The sequence below is a fragment of the Dermacentor variabilis genome, chromosome 2, assembly GCF_050947875.1.
Source record: "Dermacentor variabilis isolate Ectoservices chromosome 2, ASM5094787v1, whole genome shotgun sequence".
NCBI lineage: Eukaryota > Metazoa > Arthropoda > Arachnida > Ixodida > Ixodidae > Dermacentor > Dermacentor variabilis.
Window position 1 is genome coordinate 125,089,434 of NC_134569.1, and position 18,575 is coordinate 125,108,008.

At 46.5% G+C, this 18,575-nt stretch overlaps 2 protein-coding genes across 2 annotated transcripts in view; one reads left to right on the forward strand and one right to left on the reverse strand.

The window, feature by feature from the left end:
* The window catches only part of LOC142572653 (uncharacterized), a 338,433-nt gene that overhangs the window by 218,233 nt on the left and 101,625 nt on the right, over window positions 1–18,575 (forward strand). The window lies entirely within an intron of this gene.
* LOC142573342 (uncharacterized) overlaps window positions 1–18,575 on the reverse strand; it is a 63,154-nt gene that overhangs the window by 18,232 nt on the left and 26,347 nt on the right. Inside the window, exons 13-16 of the mRNA XM_075682999.1 lie at window positions 15,408–15,645; window positions 2,812–3,014; window positions 2,551–2,737; window positions 875–1,006 (exon numbers count right to left, since the gene is read on the reverse strand). Coding sequence (XP_075539114.1) covers window positions 875–1,006; window positions 2,551–2,737; window positions 2,812–3,014; window positions 15,408–15,645 — 760 coding nt within the window. The remainder of the gene's footprint in view (window positions 1–874; window positions 1,007–2,550; window positions 2,738–2,811; window positions 3,015–15,407; window positions 15,646–18,575) is intronic.

Consider the following 18,575-nt stretch of genomic DNA (forward strand, 5'->3'; position numbering starts at 1 on the left):
TGCACACATATAATTAAACGCGTTTTCTAGTTACTTCCACATATTTCTACCGCACGGTTCGTCTTGGTTGTTCTGCTTCACATAGTGATGCTCGTAAAAGGCGAGAAGCCATTTAGGTTGCGGAATATATATTTTACTGGATTATTTGCGATACAAAGAAAAGAAAAAAAAATAGATAGGGAGCGCGATAGTGAACGGGTTTCGGCTCATATTTACTGCCGTCGGCCAGAGTACACGAATGACGATGCTGTGCGTAAGTAGAGGGCGTAATTCAGGCATCGACTACAAGTCGCGACTTAGAATTCGGGAGTGGAACCACGTAACCGTTCATCGTCAGATTGAAAACGGCACAAAGATATAGCCATAATGAGCGTATTTCCGACATATATAGTACATTTAGCGTATAGCGGCTTCCTTCGGGGCACATTCATTTCAGGCTGCGCTGTAACCACGCCGCTGTCGTGGCCAAATTGGACGCTAACTTCGGTGGGTGCCGGGGATAGCATGAACTCCAGCGCTACGATGACCAGCAGAAGGTGCATGTGTGCAAAGATGGCGACGACACACCAAAATAATGTCGGAAATGCAATTGACAATGCTACCAATCGGGTAGACGCTTATCACCATACGAATGCATTGACTTAGCGATGCAACGCACAACCACCCAAAACTTTTGATCTTAGCTGCGTATAACATTCTCAAGGTAACCGTGAAGGTTGCATTGAAACAGCACAATGGGCTGCAAAATTCAGAACCGCCGGATTGGTAATACATTAACAGTGTGATGATTGTTTTTGTAGTATTTGTAGGGACGTGTTGCTGTATGGTTGGCACATGTGTGCACGCTTAAGGCGTAATATAACAAATGTGTCACCTGACTGCGTGGCGCCATTGAAGTCGACGTTGGGGTAACTCGACTGCTTGCACGCCTCCACAAGAAGCTGACTGAGGCGCGTGCTGGTATTGGCGTAATCCACGGGTACTTCGCCGCCTGTTCCATGGTACTCTGCGGGTGTTCGCATGGGGCGGGGAGAGGGTGATAAAAAATTTCTGTTTGTACTTTGATAAGAACATCGTTGTGCTATTTTGTTATAACTTGATAGTGTTATACATGAAACAAAACTTTATTGATATGAATAGCGAAATGATACGAGAAAAGTGATAAAAAATAATTGCAACGCGGCAACCACATGGACGTCTACGAGCTGTAAATGAGGGTCAACTAATTTCAGGAAAGGCAGCGCCTAGCCTGTTCAACGCCGGCCTGTTCAGCGGTTGTAAAGGTTCGATGATGAAGAGAGAGAGAATGAAGGGGAAAGGCAGGGAGGTTAACCAGATATGAGTCTCCGGCTTGCTACCCTACACTGGGGATGGGGGATAGGGGTTAGAAAGATGACAGAGAGGAAAACGCAAAAAAAAACGCACGCGCACACATGGAGGCACACGCACAAAAGGCGTTCCAGTTAAAGTCGTTCACACAGGCCGGTAGATCGCAAGAAGCGCAAAAGCGCTTGCACGGCCTTCTTCTGTGACGGTAGGTATGACTCAATGTGTGTCATACTGGTTTCAACACAAATATTCGATGATGAATATTTGTGTTGAGGGGGGGGATGCAAATGAGAGAAAGGCAGGGAGGTTAACCAGACTTAAAACCTCCGGTTTGCTACCCTGCACTAGGGGAAGGGAAAGGGGAAGTAAAGACGGAAAGAAGAGCGTGACAAAAATAAAAGCGTGAGAAAAAAAATATGAAAAGGGATGAAATGGGGTCCTTATAGTCTTTCTAATAGGCCACTGTCACGTAGAAAAGTCAACAAAGCCTTGACCGACTTTTGCTGCGACGACAGTTCACGTCGGCATTCCAAAACTGACTGTTCTGAAAGTGGCCTGTCGTCAAGGCGTGCCAACGTGGTCGCTAGTGACAGCCGGTGCGCGCTGTATTGAGGACAGTGGCAGAGCACGTGTTCGATGGTCTCCTCGCCGCCGCAGCGTCTGCAAGCCGCGCTGTCGTCCATACCGACTCGGAAGGCGAAGGATCTTGTGTAGGCGACACCAAGCCACAGTCGGCAAAGTACTGCTGTTTCTAGTCGAGAGAGTCCAGATGGGGGTCGAAATTTGTGAAACAAGTATGACACACATTGAGTCATTAACGTAGGCTCTCCATTGTTGTGCAAGCACGAAGCTCTTGAAAAAGCACTGAAAATCTCGCATAAAGTCTTACTTATGTTGATAAATTCTTGAATTTCACAGCAGCCTTTTTTTTTCTTTTGCAATCTGCTCTTTCGGCCCCCGATCGAAGTTGGAGAAAGGCACATTGTCTAAGTTACGCTGGTCAATAGTGAGTCCGGAGTCGCAAGTTTTCATCGTTATGCGTTTCCTTCCGTGCAACTAGCGAGCCTGCGCAGGCCATAAAGGGGTATTCCCGAAAGCGACTCTTCCCAGAAGCGTAGGTCGACAGTCACTCTCTCCGGGAAAAGCCGGTGCAAACGTTTGTCATCATCGAGCCTAAAGAACTGGAGGAAATGTCAACTGATTGTGATCAGGTGTACTCACGGTCTGGCGTCCCTACGCGGTAGTCTTCGATGTCCTTGAAGTGTGGCAAGACGTCTTCGTACGACCAGCCCTTGGCGCCGTACTTGCTGGCCCACCGGTCGTAGTCTTTCGGGTTTCCGCGAGTGTAAACCATGAAATTCAGGACGCTGCTGCCGCCGAGCACCTTGCCGCGGGAGAGGGACAGCCGCTGTGTGCAAATGAAATAACGAAAGCAGAGAGAGAGCTCACACGTTGGGTTTCGCACATCGGGGAATGTCCGACCTGGTCGCGATAAGCAAACGCGGCGTTCCTTTGCGGAACGGTCCAGTAGTCCCAATCGTCGTGACCCCTGAGGTTCAACGGCGCGACAGCCGGGATCTGCCTCGAGGGCGTCTCCAGTCCTCCAGCTTCTAGAAGCAGCACCGTGACGCTAGGATTCGCGGAGAGCCGGTTGGCGATCACGGAGCCCGCAGAACCACCGCCCACTGCGCGGGTGAAAAAGTCGTGCATCCGTGAGTTAAAGCAAATAAACCGGAATAGCGCATGCTCATATTTCTTTGAGAGATGCCTAAGGAAAACAAAATTGTTACACTGCCTCTGATCGGGGCAGCCACAAGCGAATGCTGCGCCTAATTTCGAGCAAAACTTTTAGCCGACTAGTTTGCAAGCAACTGTCTGATTAGCTGAAAAGTCAAGCCAATCTCGTGATGCACCGCGTGCCTTGGAACACTTAGGAAGGGCATTGTGCAGGAGAACGGGATTCTATGAACATGCGTGCCCACCGTGCCGGTTATTCGCAGAAGCTGGCCCGTCGGTGTCGCCAGTGCAGGGCTATGCTGAAAAATAAAAGTATCGCTTTCTTTTAGGTAAAACATCATTTGAATTCCTTGATCGCCGCTTTGCAGATTCTAAGCGCAGCAGAAAATATTTCGTTGTCACTGATATGCGCGGATATGGTACCCTGATACTCGGCGTTCAAGTTTTGAAAAACTTGCACTAGAGTGAACCGGAAATAATAGAGTTCTGCCTACAACAATGTAACAGGACAGCACTCTCCGATTTTCTGGTTATTGCCTGTTTGTAAAGCATTACTCTTAAGGTGTTTTGATGGGCTTTCGGTTATGTTATGCGGTCACAATTTGTACAGGTTAACGTAGCTATTGATGTTACGTTAAGGCGTTATCAGGCACTTAACATTGTAATCTGTGTCTTCTCCGAGTTATGTTCTCAGGGGTTTCGGTGATATTTGCAAATAAATACGGATCATATCTTGGCAAAATTTTTTTCTTTAATGACAGCAACCACCGTTTCAACGTTAACACCGGATGTGACAGCAATTAATGATAGACAAAAAATACGATGTCAAAGTCAGCAGTGCGACCTAATTCAGGGCGATCAATTTCGAAAATAGAGCCCATAACCTTGATTTAATCTTTCCGCTTAAATGAATTCATGTTTTACGTACTTCTGTGGAGAAACTTGAGAGCTTGACTGTCGTGGATATATTTATATAGGCTGTCCCACGTAACTTCAGCCAAACCTTAAAAATACGCAAATGTTGCGTAGCTGGACAGAACCAAGGTAACGTTGTTTGCCGTCGCTTAGTGATCCCCAAATTATTATTTTTAATTCCGCCTAATTAAATAATTCGTCCTAATTAATTAATCAACTTCTTAATACTATAGTTATATCATAAGTGTCAATGAGAAAATTGTAGAGCAACATGAAAAACTCCCGGTACAGCTTTCTGTTGCTCAATATATGCTACATAAATGTATTTTTGTGAGCGTGAAAGAAGCCCGTGAATACAGGCAAAGTACCTCGAGCGCCCAGACGCGTGGCAATTTTGCTTGCATTTGTGGGCTTCTATGACGTAAAAAAAAAGCACTTCTGTGTAGCGCATATTGAGCAACAGAAACCGAGCTGTATGTTGCCGACGTTAGACAGCCACCACAGGCTACGTATGTCACACGCGCACGCGCGTCTATGGAGATGCAGCATACATCCTCATTCTTCTAGGCCCTCCGCCAAGCGCAAGTGCGTTAATGAACTAATTGAATTTCTGTAAGCAAATTGCGTCAGAAAATTTGTAAAGTACAACTTACACACAAGCTGCAGGCACAATAGCTTCGGGTTGTAATTCGAATGTACGAGAAAACGTTGTTCTGTTAAGCAGAAACTCAAAGACGAAGCTCTTTTCCAGCTGCAGTTTGACGTTGGTCTGAGCGGCCGCGGTCGCTATGTGGAGTTAGTGTTTTTTATTGAGCACAGCACGAGCCAACGAAAAATCGCGACCAAGTAGGGGCTTACGGCTGCGCTGTAAAAAAAAGTTGACTTCTCGCGGTTTCACGTGCCAAAACTACCATTTGATTACGAGGCACGCCATAGTGGGGGCATGGATGGAGTAATTTTGACCACCTGGGGTTTCTCAACGTGCGCATAATGCACGGTAGACGGGCGTTGCTTTTCAGCAGGCATTCCTTCAGGAAGAAAATATGCCACCGTTGCGTTGTTTATCCGCACGACGCCACCTGTTTGCCCTCTCAGCGCTTGATCACTATCTCGTCGTGCCTGTGTTTTTGTTTCTTTTTCCAATGTATTTATCATTTGTTTTCCGGCCTCGGTCTGTGCCATTCGCTTTGCTAATGGAGCTTCAAGCGAGCCATGTGTGCTAACGGTATAATGTTGCAAGCATTATGAATGTGCGCTGCCTCCATGCGCTTAATACCTGGCATTTGTTTTGATGTTGAACGTTCCTTTCCACCAGCAATTTTGTGCACCGAACGAGTAGCCACAGCTGCTCCGATGGCTACATTGAGTTAATGCACACCATGCACTGTTCGGCTGCACCGTATTCCTTTTTTCTTCGTGGCCGCTGTTGCGTATACCTGACGTTCTGTTCAGTTTATTTTCCATAAAGTCGGAAAATAAACTGAACTGAACGTCGCCTTTAATTAAAGGGGGAGGGGGCATATATAACATTTTGCTTATCGCTGATTCTTATTTTCAATCATATTGCGATGTTTTCTCTTCTCCAACTAGGAGAAGCTCTTGTTCTAGTTTAAGAAAGGTTTATGAGAATGTCGTACCGGATCGAGTATGCATTCGCGAATTACTCATCGCCGTATGGACCAATCATGCTGTTCCGTTTGGTCGTGCGGATTGACCAATCATCCCCACGGCTTAAAGCCTTAGCTGTACGTGAAAATCGGAGAGATGTGGTCATCCTGTCGATACTGGCTGGGCTAATTCGTACGTGACGCATTCGTATATGGAACGTTCGTGCGCATTCGTCTACAGGTTGTCCTAGCTAAATCTGGCGAAGTTTTAAAAATATGCCGAAGCTGGTGCTGTAGGAAGACGCGACCAAAGGCATGGTGTTGGATCATGCATAGAGCAACTGATACTATTTTTGTATTCTGTTTAATACCATAATTAGTCAATAATCATTAACCGTATCTAAAGGGAGTACTTCTAATAAGAAAGTTGTAATGAACATCTAAAATTTAGTAGGTTTGAACTGCCTACTTGTTACGTAAATATTTTTTTGGTGTCCTAAAGAAACTCCACGAAATATTAAAAAAAGAATGCATCTGAGGTACTTGTTGCGCGCCGCAATTCCAGTGTTCCCGAACGTGCCACGTATGAACCAACAGCACATTTGTCCTCTTCTGCAGCTTTGCCGCTTGTTGCTATCATGAACCGCCCCGAAGGAAACACATCACTGGCGTACATCGCACAGCCACTGCCTCTGTGGCTGCCCTGTCACCTATTAATTAAACGGCACCGCGCCAGGCTATAGGTGCGCTGTTAGTCCGCAAGCGGCTGCAATCACAGCGCGCAAACAGGCATGTCATCGGCAGTCCACCGCCGTCTTACACCTGCTGCTCAGATCGCCGAAAGGGCGAAAGAAAGCTATTCGCTTTTATATTTGCTTTAAAGAAGCACAAAAATGAGCACGTGCGAAACGTCTCAAAGAGCTAGTTGCCTTTGGCACGGGACTCCTATGCGTGCGATCGGGGCCTAGTTTATTATTTATTGCCAGTCATAGTCAACACTTTAACTGAAAAAAGGGAACATCTACTACAAACAACATAAAACAATAATCACTGGCGGTTTTGCGATAAATGCGACAGAAGTGAACTAGTGTTACGTCGCACCACTGTCTGTCTGTCTGTCTGTATGTCATGCATGTATTTGTGTATTAATTACATTATGGGTTTTTTTACGTGCCAAAACCAGTTTCTGATTATGAGGCACGCCGTAGTGGAGGACTCCGGAAATTTTGACCGCCTGGGGTTCTTTAACGTGCACCTATATCTAAGTACACGGGTGTTTTCGCATTTACACGGGTGTTTTCGCATTTCGCCTCCATTGAAATGCGGCCGCCGCGGCCGGGATTCCATCCCGCGACCTCGTGCTCAGCAGCCCAACACCATAGCCACTGAGGTGTGTGTGTGTGTGTGTGTGTGTTTATGTATGTATGTATGTATGTATGTATGTATGTATGTATGTATGTATGTATGTATGTATGTATGTATGTATGTATGTATGTATGTATGTATGTATGTATGTATGTATGTATGCATGTTTGTATGTATGTATGTATGTATGTATGTATGTATGTATGTATGTATGTATGTATGTATGTATGTATGTATGTATGTATGTATGTATGTATGTATGTATGTATGTATTTACTGCGGTAACGGCTTCCCACATCTTCACGTACATACACTTTTTACCACTTTGACGCTCCTAATGCTAACGCATAAAAATGTGCAATCATGGCCTAGTGATTGGGGCACTGGACTGCTATGCTCGAAGGCAGAGTTCCGATTCCACTTTCGTTCATGCATTTTCTTTTGTTGCAGAGGTCCGAGGTGTGGCGAGACGGGAGATACCTACCTTTACATATACCTACCGCAGCGTGCGTAGAATGAGGCAAAGAATGCTTCGCATTAAAAGAATAATGTGCGAACGAGCTGGCAGTCAATATACTAAAGAAATATGCTTTATTTTTGCCTTTCCAGAAGAAGAACAAAAATAAAAGAGCAAAAGGCGGGACATTAGGCCGTCTCGACTGGGTCTCAGGTCGGGACGCGGCACATTTACTCGAAAGTAGGAACTTTCTAGCTAAATGGAGGACGGTTGGCAACCCTCCGCTGCCCCTCCTTCGACGGGCCCAGTCTTGCTTTTGACGCTATCATTAATGGAACATGATGTAAGCAAATAATCTGAGATTTAGTAGATTACGATCCTGAAATCGGCAATTTACTTAACGGTGCTGCTATCCCAGCGCTATTATTAGAGAGGACTCATGCACATAAATAAAGAATTGGGTTGATTCCTTTGCCATAGGAATCGGTAGAACACGGAAGTGAAACGTATCTTCACAGAAGCTGTTGCATGTTTGTTTTGTGAACTCACGGTCCGCTGCAGCGGAAGATGCACAATTTACGGGTCGGCGACCGTGCTACAGGTTTGCTCGGTGTGCGGCGTCCTATCGGCTAGCGGCGTCCAGCTGCCGAGTCGCTTCGGCGACGGCACGAGAATTTTCTTCCCACTCCATAGTGCATTGGGCAGCCAGATGGGTTGAGAGTAAAACATCTTTATTAATAATAATATCTGAATGGCGAGAGCAGTGTGGGAGGAACCCTCAGTCCAGGGTCCCTAAGATGATTCCGGCGATGTTTCGAGCCCGTTGTATCACTGCTCGGAGGACCTCGGGAGGTCCGTCGCGGAGGGCATCGTCCCACAGCTCTTTGTTGCGTAGGGGGTAAAGGAGAGTTGGCAAGGGAGGAAAGAGGTTTGCAGTGCACTTAATCGTGACGTGGAAGATTGTGGGCGAGCTGCCACAGCCAGGGCAACGATCTGCATAACAGTGTGGGTAGAATTTAATGAGAGAGACAAGATTTGGAAAAGTTGCGGTTTGTAACTGGCGTAATGCCACTGCTTCCTCCCGCGAGAAGGACGGCGGGGGTGCGGCGTGGGTGCGACGAATGCGTGTATAATGACGGAGTATGTCTTTATAACGGAGCAAGGGATCCCCCCACTCTGAACTAGTCGCCTCACCACGCCGAGTCGCCCGGAGGGAAATTTCTCGGGCAACCGCATGTGCGCGTTCGTTACCCGGCAGCGAGGTATGACCAGGGGTCCAGAGTAAGTGGATGCAGGGAGGTGTGGTTAGTGTATTTTGCGGGATATGTTTGAGAATTTGGTGCGCCGCTCTCGGGATGCCATGTCCTGATAGGAACGCCCGGCATGCCTGTTGCGAGTCCGTCAATATATACACTTCCTCAGGAACACGGATGGCGTATCGAATTGCAAGAGCAACACCGAGAATTTCTCCGTAAGCGGCATTTGTTCCGCGCATTGCAGCAAAGTCTCTCAGGGATTCGGTGCCATCCAAAACTACCGAGGTATAGCCCTCTTGAGTGCGTGATGTGTCCCTGTATAAAGTGTGTGTTTCCGGGATGTTTGCAAGCATGCGGCCAATGTATCGTACACGGGCTTTGCGCCGCCCTTTGTCATGCTCAGGGTGCATATTACGTGGCAATGGATGAATACTTAGTGCTTGGCGTATCGCTGACGACAAGATCGTTTGACGGGTTTCAGACTCAAGGGGTGGGTCAGAGTATCCTAGCCGTGTGAGAAGATAGCGGCTAGTAGGAGTGAGTAGGAGGCGCTGGCGATGGCTGACCCAATGTACCTCTAGCAGCTCGCCTAGTGTGTTATGTGTCCCGAAGTTAAGGAGACGGTGTGTGGAAGTATAGTTCGGGAGGTCATGGGCCAGCTTCGTCGCTTTGCGAATCATTGCGTCTATGCGAAGTTGTTGCGCTTGGGTAAACCGCTGAAATGGGAGATGGTATGTAAGGCGGCTGATCACGCATGCCTCCACCAAGCGCAGCAGGTCCTCTTTTCGAAGGCCCGAGCGCCTGTTGGAGACCCTCCGGATCATGGCCAGAATTTGCTCAATCTGTCTGGATAGAAGGGAAACAGTGTAGTTTGACCTGCCATCCACTTGGATGTCTAGGCTGAGGATACGAGCATGATTAACCTGTGGTATCGGTGCGCCATCCACGTGCACAGTGATAGGGGGAGTAGAGGAACGGTTCCGGGGGCGAATGATTATGAGCTCCGACTTTTCCGGCGCACATCTTAAGCCGCATTTTCTCGCGTACTCGGAAAGAGACGCGCTCAACTTCAGGAATGCGAGTGGCAGAGCTTGCAGCATGCGCCGCGAACTTGCGAAGGCGTTCTGCTTTACGCTGGCATTCTGCTTCACGTGTGCCTTCTGCTTCACCGTGGCGTGTCTCTCGCCAGACTAAAGCGAGATTTGCCCGTCAACGCTGTTGCCTTCCTGCGCCGCTTAGCGTATCAGTTTTCTTAGTTGGCGTCATCGCAAGCGATCGAGAAGTAGGTGGCGCGTAAGAACTGCTGATGCGCGTTGAAGCTGCATTCCGTAGGCGACAAGGCGCCACAGGCTAATCCGACGCGAGAGACAAACAATGTGCGCAAAGTGCCAACACCAGGCTGCATCGCTGTGGAACCTCCGCTGCGCTGTGTCTACCGGAGCGCTCGGATTCGTGTCACGATGCAATATTTCGCTTCACCGCTCCTACCTCAATCTTGCAAGCTGGTTACAGCACTGCCGAAGGTATAAGGCGCACACAGGCCATATCCTTGCGCAGCGGTATATAGTTGCGGGCGTAACTGGCTGATTATTGAGTATTGAGTTATTATTGTCAGGTATACGTCTCCGTCAAGCTGATCACATACAGTTTAATCAGACCTTCGCCTCCAATGAAACTCCGTATAATCTCAGACATGACCCAATCTCTATACCGCTTACTCGCACGAACAACGGGAAACAGGCATTACACTTTCAAACATCGACGTTGCTAAACAATAATCCCATAATCCTGGAACAATTACAAACCTCGAAGTCAAGCTTGAGGTTCAAGAAATCTGTTAAGACGTATTTTCTTCGCTGCTTTATTGTATAACTTCCTTATGTACCTCAATGTTATTGTTTTGTTTTCCTTTTTTAACATGTTACGATTAAGATTAGAATCCTTTATTATTTTGATATGTTTTAATATTTTGAAAATTGTAACACTTGTTGTGCTGTTGTTTCCTACAGAATGTCAAAATGTTTTGGGTGCTGCAGCCTTTGTCAGACAAGAATATTGCCTTTTGCTGCATCACCCGAGACAGCTGTATGTCTCAAACAACAAATAAATGAAATGAAATGAAATATACTAGTGAGTTTTACTTTTGATCACTACATGATACGGTACTGCGATATGTGACGTGTTAAAACGTTTGCGCATGCACGTCGTATACCTAGAATTGGCGTGGCAGTTACCGCTCGTAGCCGTGATAGCCACGGTAACCGTGCTCCACTATAGCAACATGAGAGTGCCCATACAGGCCGACCATCCGCTTCGATCCGAACTCGCGCTTGTTGCTGGCTCTCCGCCCTGTCATCAGGAAACAAGCTTCAAAATCCGTCATCGCTAAGTCTTCTCTCCAGCTGGGCTCAAATCATTAGGTATGCTTTGTCGTAATTATTGAGATCGGCTGTTTGTTTTCACGCTGCTAGGACTACAGACACGTCACCGAGCCGTAAAACTGGTTTGATTTCTAGTTAGCAGATGGCGCCATAGCATTGCCATTGGTGATGCATTGATGATGCGAAACGCTAGAAATGCCCAATTGTTCACTGCATCATTAATTTATTACCTCGCTTTAGCGTGGTACGTGAAGACGGTAGCGAGCAAATGCCAAGTATATAGATGCCGAGCAGACGCATTGGCTCAGGTGAACACTTGTAAGGGCATTCGCCCTTACTACTCGCTAACGAGGCCGCAAGGTAACTACAGGGAAAGAGTACAGGTAAAGCGAAGCCCTGCTGTCGCGTGCATGTAAACACAGCGTACGATGACGGCGCAAAAGCATTTTTTGCGTCAAACCACCAACCATGGAGCATGTAACACGATGGCAAGCAGGCGCAGAGCAGGCGATGCGCGGCGCGGATGAGCACACCTCGAAGGGCATTCGGCCTGCCTATTGGCTAAGAATTTGTGTAGCTTTCACAGCGCTGCAACCAGCCAGCTATTTGAATCATTGGTGCCGACGTCACATCCGTTACATCTGTTAAAGCAAGTCAAGCGCGGACCCCAGGCACTGCGCAGTTTCCGCAACAGCTTGCCGTGGCATCTTTGATTTTTACAAAGGCTACATTATTATTTGTTATTATTGTTATTACTATTAATTCCTGCCCGCAAAAGCAAACGATACTTTTGCTGACAACATTAGTGTGCTATTTCTGCAGGAAGAAGGAAACTGAATACGATGCAATACGGTGTGCTACCGTGCATGACGTCACATATAGAGTCATGATGTGAGCACCGGGATTGAGAAGCTGAGTTTGGCGATTATTTATTCTGCCAGTCTGCCAGCGTATAGGCTACAGAACCATACTTATTTTACTGTGTGCTATTTATTCATTGATTTCTTCTGTTAGTAAATAATATTTTCTCGCGGAATATATCGAGCAACACTTTTGAAAGGGCAACCTCACACGTGTATAGAGTCTACACAGAGCGCTTCTCTTTAACCCCTATTATTAAATTTGCCGACTTCTCGCGGAGCAAAACATTTTTTCAGCCTCGGGAAGCCTAATAGAGCGGTGCTGCCATTTCTGAAAATTATGCTGCCAAATGCGACGCCACAGCAACCACCATTCGATGGGGGCGGAATGTCTGACTTTGTTGTTCAACGCTCACGTGCGTGTATTCACTGCCGCTCTCTTTTGTGTCGCCTCTGTTCCTTTTCCATCAGTGCGCAGGGCTGTTACGTGGTAACTAGTCGCAATAATCGAGAGCTACTAGGTCAGTGGTCACCTAACGTAAGCCTGGTGCTGCTAAATTGCCTGAAATTGGCAGGTCTTTCTGACCGTTTATATATGGTATCCCAGCTGACGTCAGCCTAGCCGGTGTACCAAAAAAGAAAGAAAACAGATTAAGAAATAATTCGGGTGTTTTACGTGCCAAAACCAAGATATAATTACGAGGCATGCCGTAGAAGCGGTCTCTGAAGTAATTTTTACCACTTCGGTTTCTTCAACGGGCGTTTTTGCATATCGTCCCCGTCGAGATGATGCCGCCGTGAACTGGAATCCATCTGCCCCCGCCCCCCTCCCACCCCGGGCTTAGCTGCGCAACGCCAAAGCCACTACACCACAGCGGTGTGCAAAGAGGTAGAAACGCGGTACAACATACGATCCTAAGACCTCTGGCGACCGTACACTGTAGGTTCTATAACTGTATACCTTGCACAGCGTGTTTTTAAAATAAATTTTCTCTTCTTTTTGTTTAATAACTTGGCTATACGTTAGCTGGGACACATGGTATAGACTCTGTGCGCACCTTCAAATGTGCTTGCAACTATGTATAGTGCCTTCTCTTTACCTTTCCTTCTTTCTTTTCATCACTTCCTTCCCCCGGTGCAGGGTAGCAAACCGGACGTGCGTCTGGTGAACCTATCTGCCTTGCTTCTATTTCTCTAATTCTCTCCAACATGAGCCTGGTTTTATCAAGGTTAGAATAATCTCCCCGCGCATATGCTTTGATTGTTTTCTTTCTCTTCTCACACTGGACAAAACCGTTGCACTTAACTAAAATCCGTTCAGCAGCCTTCGTTGGGTACCTGGCGTAATTATGCAACGTAAAAAAAAAAAGGAAAGCTGCGCAGGTTTTTATTATGACCTACTAACAGCGCGTGTAAGACACTTGAGGTTACAACTTGACCTTACGCCGTTTGTTGTTGTTGCCTTCGCATGGTCTGTGAGCAGAGTATGAATCAAGAAAAAACGAGGAAGGAAAACCGCGCTTGAGGTATTCTAAAGGAACACGCGATCTACTCTGCGTTCCATAGGTCGCAGCAAGGACAACTCGAGATAATGAGAATCCTAATGACGCGGGGTACTTAGTGACTGCTGAGACTATAATCATCGTTCACAATCACAATCATCGTTCCTTTGTTGCAATTCGCTACGTTTGGGTGGATGTCTGATTTTTCCTGTATTTATTACTTCCCTCCACCCTGCGGGTTTCCGCGGAACTATTACGTCAAACAAAACAACAAGCTGCCACTCGTAATTTATCACGGGAACGCTGTTGTCTTCCGGATTGATTGAGCGTCGCTATTGCGTTGTATGCGCAACAAGAAGGTAAAAAAAGAAAAAAAAAAGAGACTGTGGCCTCTTGCATCGGCATACAACTACAGTTTAAATCACAAGCTCATGTGTCTTTCGAACTCATTAGTTAGTTAAATTATATGAATTAAGTTTCTTTTCTTTTTCTCTTGCGGCACAGCGGCCGAGAAGACCGTAATGCGTCTATTTCGTTGTTGCATAACCGTGAAAAATATTTGTGTAACAGCCTGCTCGACAGAGCTAGGACAGTATAGTACAACGATTCTATTTCAACGTTAACGAGTGGTAGCCTGGAGGCTATGGCATTGCGCTGGCGAACTCGACATGGTCATGGGTTCGATCCCGGCATTGGCAGTCGCATTTTGATGGGATCGATACGCAATAATAATAATAATAATAATAATAATAATAATAATAATAATAATAATAATAATAATAATAATAATAATAATAATAATAATAATAATAATAATAATAATAATAATAATAATATGAATATGAATAAAAATACTGCACTTAGATATAGGTACACGTTAAAAGTACCCTTTAGGGGTTCAAAATTAACCCGGAGTACCCCACAATACCGAGTGCTTCGTAATCATAACGTGGTTCTGGCACGTAGACCCACATAATTTAATTTTCAAACTTTTCAAATTCCTGTGCTATCCCTCTTTACACTTCGTCAGTGGTCTATCCAGCGCTGAGCCCACTACATACAGCAATCGGCTGGCCGTGAGCGTCCAGCCTGTCTATTCAAGTCTAATTAGTATATCCAATTAGTCTATAAATCGTACCCTTAAACTCCGAAAGGGTGCAAGAGTGTTGCTTATACGGCGTACCGTTGGTTTCCAGCGGTACCACGGCGCTTGATTCACGGAATTGCATGCTGGAGGAAGGTGCGAGACGTTGCGACATTGCTTGCCTTTGAAACAAAGTGCAGTTGCCGCAGTAATAACCTCACTGAACAACTCACAGCCCGCTCTTGCCAAACGCCTTGACATGCTTCTGAACAAACGCTGAGCACAAAAAGTTCACCTGCTGCGGGAGCGCGAGAAAGTGTCCCGAGCAGTTTATGGTCGTAGCCCGCAAAAACGTGGCGAAGATATGTTGTCGGTGCACACTTTATTGTATGCAGACTGGAAAACGTACCAGCATGAGTGTATATATATATATATATATATATATATATATATATATATATATATATATATATATATATATATATATATATATATATATTTCAAATCCCGCGGCTTGCGAACATTTAACACCGACTCTATACGTTTCTCAGTACAGTGAGTCACTGCATAGACAGATCGTTGCCGAAGTCATTCGTATAATCCGCGGAAAAAAACACAGAACGGGGACCAAACTATACATAGTCTTGTTATAGGGGCTGACGCTTCGGCTTCCACAAGGAAGCCTTGGTCACTCTTGAAACGCCAACCACTTTAAAGCACCACTTTGGCGTTCTGTTTCGTTATTGCTTTCTTTTTATCTCGGCTTTTATAATATGAATATACTTTACCTCTAGACGATATGTCGTCCGACTATCGATTTCTAGGTCGAAGTCAGTTTCGGACGGGAGATTGGTTTTTTCCGGCGGACTCAAACGCTCACATCGTGCTAATGGCTTCGCGGCTCGCTCTCTTACCGATGACGTAGTCGTACTCCTCCCGCAGCGGGCCCAGCTGGTAGTCTCGAAGGACCGGCAGGTTAGTGAAGGGCAGGTGAGTTACCAGGTTCACCAAGGCCAGCATTAAACTCAACTCGCTTTGAGGCGCCGGCGGAGCGGTAGCCCATGGCGGAGCGCAAGTGGTGGTGGCGTTCGGGCAGCCACTCATGACGACGGCGCTGCGTTTTTTGATTACGGGCGCGCGAAATACGTTCTTCTATTCGAGGCGCATGCTTTTTATGCCTCTCTTACGTTGCCGCTCGACGGAGAGAGAAGAATAACAGAAGCGAGGAGAGAAGAGAAGCTGGAGTGTGGAAGCCAGTTTTGAGCTGGCGAGCAGGCGTGCTGTCTATTCGCTGCTCTCGCTTCGTTTGATTTCGTAAATGTTATGTAGATTATTTCGCGTAGGGTATGCCGCATACGCGCGTAAGCATATGCCCGCTCCGTGCGCCGTCGCATAACGGACAGCCTGTTTAATGGGTGCTCCGATGAGCCAAATTGCCTGGGCAATCGCTTATAACCTCGGACTGGGAATGATGAGGATGGTGTGCGAAGCTTTGCACGCTTAGACGCAAGCAGTGTGGGCGCAGGTCAACATCGCAACACATTGAGAGAACGTCGTGTTGTCCACGCCCTCGCACACAGCGTGCAGGCAGGTGACGCGCTGTTCGACAAGGCGGAAGGAACTGGCTCGACGAGCCGGCGACGAAAGCGTGTCTCCGAGGGACGAGGCCCGTCTTCGCCTCTTGTCACGTGACACACCTCTGAGATGCCGGAGCGTTTGCTGAGGATGCACGGGCGTGCTGCGAGTGGCGCGTGTGGAAGAGCGGTGACGTCAGTTGTGGGAGTGGTTTACTGTTGCGAAAATAAAATGGAAGTTCTGTCTTTGTGAGGGGCATAGGAGCACTGATGAGGATTAAAGTCAGCGCTGCTAGAAGAGAGGGTGGGTGCAGGTACGTGCGAGGGCGAATATTTTAGCGGTATACAGGGTGTTCTTTTTTCGGACAATGCAGATTTTGTACAAGAAGGCTATCAGCGCAGCGAACGTGGCTTTATGCACGCGAATTCTTAGGTGAAGTGGACATATTTTTCCGCTAATAAGGTGAGCTTCACAAGACTAATTAACAAGTATACACTAATTAACATCTTTATTAATACCTTAGGGCCAGCTGTTTAGGTGAGGAAATTGAATACTCATTTTAATGTACTTTCATTTTTTTTTAAATCTTGAAAGTCGCACCTAACTTGGGGTATTTATAATCGAATTTCAACTCTACATCCAGGCAATATCGAAATCGAGCGCCGCGTAACGCGGCCCCGCTGTCACATCGGACCGTAACACGCCAGAGGCGGCGAACGCTAGGCAGTGTGAACCCACAGCCCAGTCGCGGCAGCTGCTGATACGGCAAGCATGTGCGGCTGTGTGTCGGGTCAGGACTTGCCCGTGGCGGGTTATCATGGAAACCCCACACTTCTTTGCGGGGCGTTGCCGTTTCGTGCGCAGCGGGACGCACTCGGTCTCGATATTGCCTAGATTGAGTTTTGGAATTTGATGACGATTATCTCGAGTATGGTGCGATGTCCAATATTTCTCTTTTTTTCTTTTAAAGATGCATCTCTATATACTGCCTCCAAACTTGCCATTTAGACAACTGCCCCCAAGGTAGTAAGTAATAAAAGAAAAATTTTATGACTTTGTTTACAAGTTATTAAGAATTTTTAAAAAAATTATTCTTCCGCAGCCCAGGTTATTAGCGGCAAAGTATGTTCAGCTTGCCTGAGAACTCGTCTGCGAAAACACCAAGTTCGGTGTCCTCATTACGATTTTATATAAAAAGAAAAAATCCGCATTGTCTAAAATAAAGAAACCTTGCATAAGGCTGAACGGGCGGGGGGGGGGGGGGGGGGGAGGGGTTGAGGCTGAGAGAATTTAGTAGTTTCTTGAGAGCAAAATGGAAATGTGGAAATAACGATGGCCTGCACTGCTAAACATTCTTTAATTGGCGATTTAATTAGTGACCGTTGGTGGGCTAGTTGGTTCTGAATCATACTGAATGGGTAACAGCGCGAAATGACGAGGAGGTGAAACACACAACAGGCGTGTGTTGTCTTCTCGTCCTCGTCACTTCGCGCTGTTATTGGTTCAATATAGATTGGCGAAATTTTTGAGTGAGAATGTCTTGTATTTCACACGTACTTACGTACACGTACATAGATGCATATATACTGTACAGCACATAAACACATACACGCTCACATTCTAGTGTAGGAAAAAAAAAAGTCTTGAGTAGTTGCTTCAGAAATGCGATACATGGACAACGATAGCTGAGGGAGCTCGGACGACGCGCTGCTTGTGACGATTCCTTAGTATTTTTCGTACTTTTCACTTAGTGCTTGGAAGGTAGTGACCAAGCAGTTCGCTGTGGTGGCATTGCGAGATCCTTCTAGTATGGTTTATCTCGGCCATGTTCTCGTCCTAGCTCTTGGTTCATTAGATATGTTATTTACATGTGAGCCGAGAAAACTGCGATCGCCTATTAAGATGCACGTTAAAGAACCATTTGTAGTAAAAATTCGGTGCCGTAAAGCCATCGCTTGAAGTGTCGATTAGCAGATTTTCGTTTATTATGCAAGCTTGTAAGTGCGACTTCTAGCGCACATAATGTCCGACAACGAGCTTAACGCACTTGTTAATGTATTCGCGCCGGTAAAACCGTTTGTGCGGAAACAGTCGGGGCGATACCTAGGAGGGCGCATAGACTGCATAGTTGTTCCGGATCCGATTGGTTGGACTTGCAACTGACGTAATGGTTACTTATAGGTGACGTCAGGTGCTGTTTGGAGCGTCACAGGTGCGTGTGAACTTGTGCTCCACGCTAACCACCTGCTCCGATCAATTCGAAAAAAGTTGATTAAGTCTTCGACCTGCCGCCACTGTAAATCGAAAAATATACCACAGCGATAAATTGAACTTAAAGCGAGACACTAAATACGAATCTTAAAAAGGAAAATGCCGCATTAAGTTGTAGCTGGTCGGAAAAGATTTGCTAAAAACGCAGACAAATGCACACATGTATAGGGGTTTACGAGTGGCAGTCTTTGAAACCGAATCGAATACTAATCCAATATTGCCGGAAGCGAATCGAA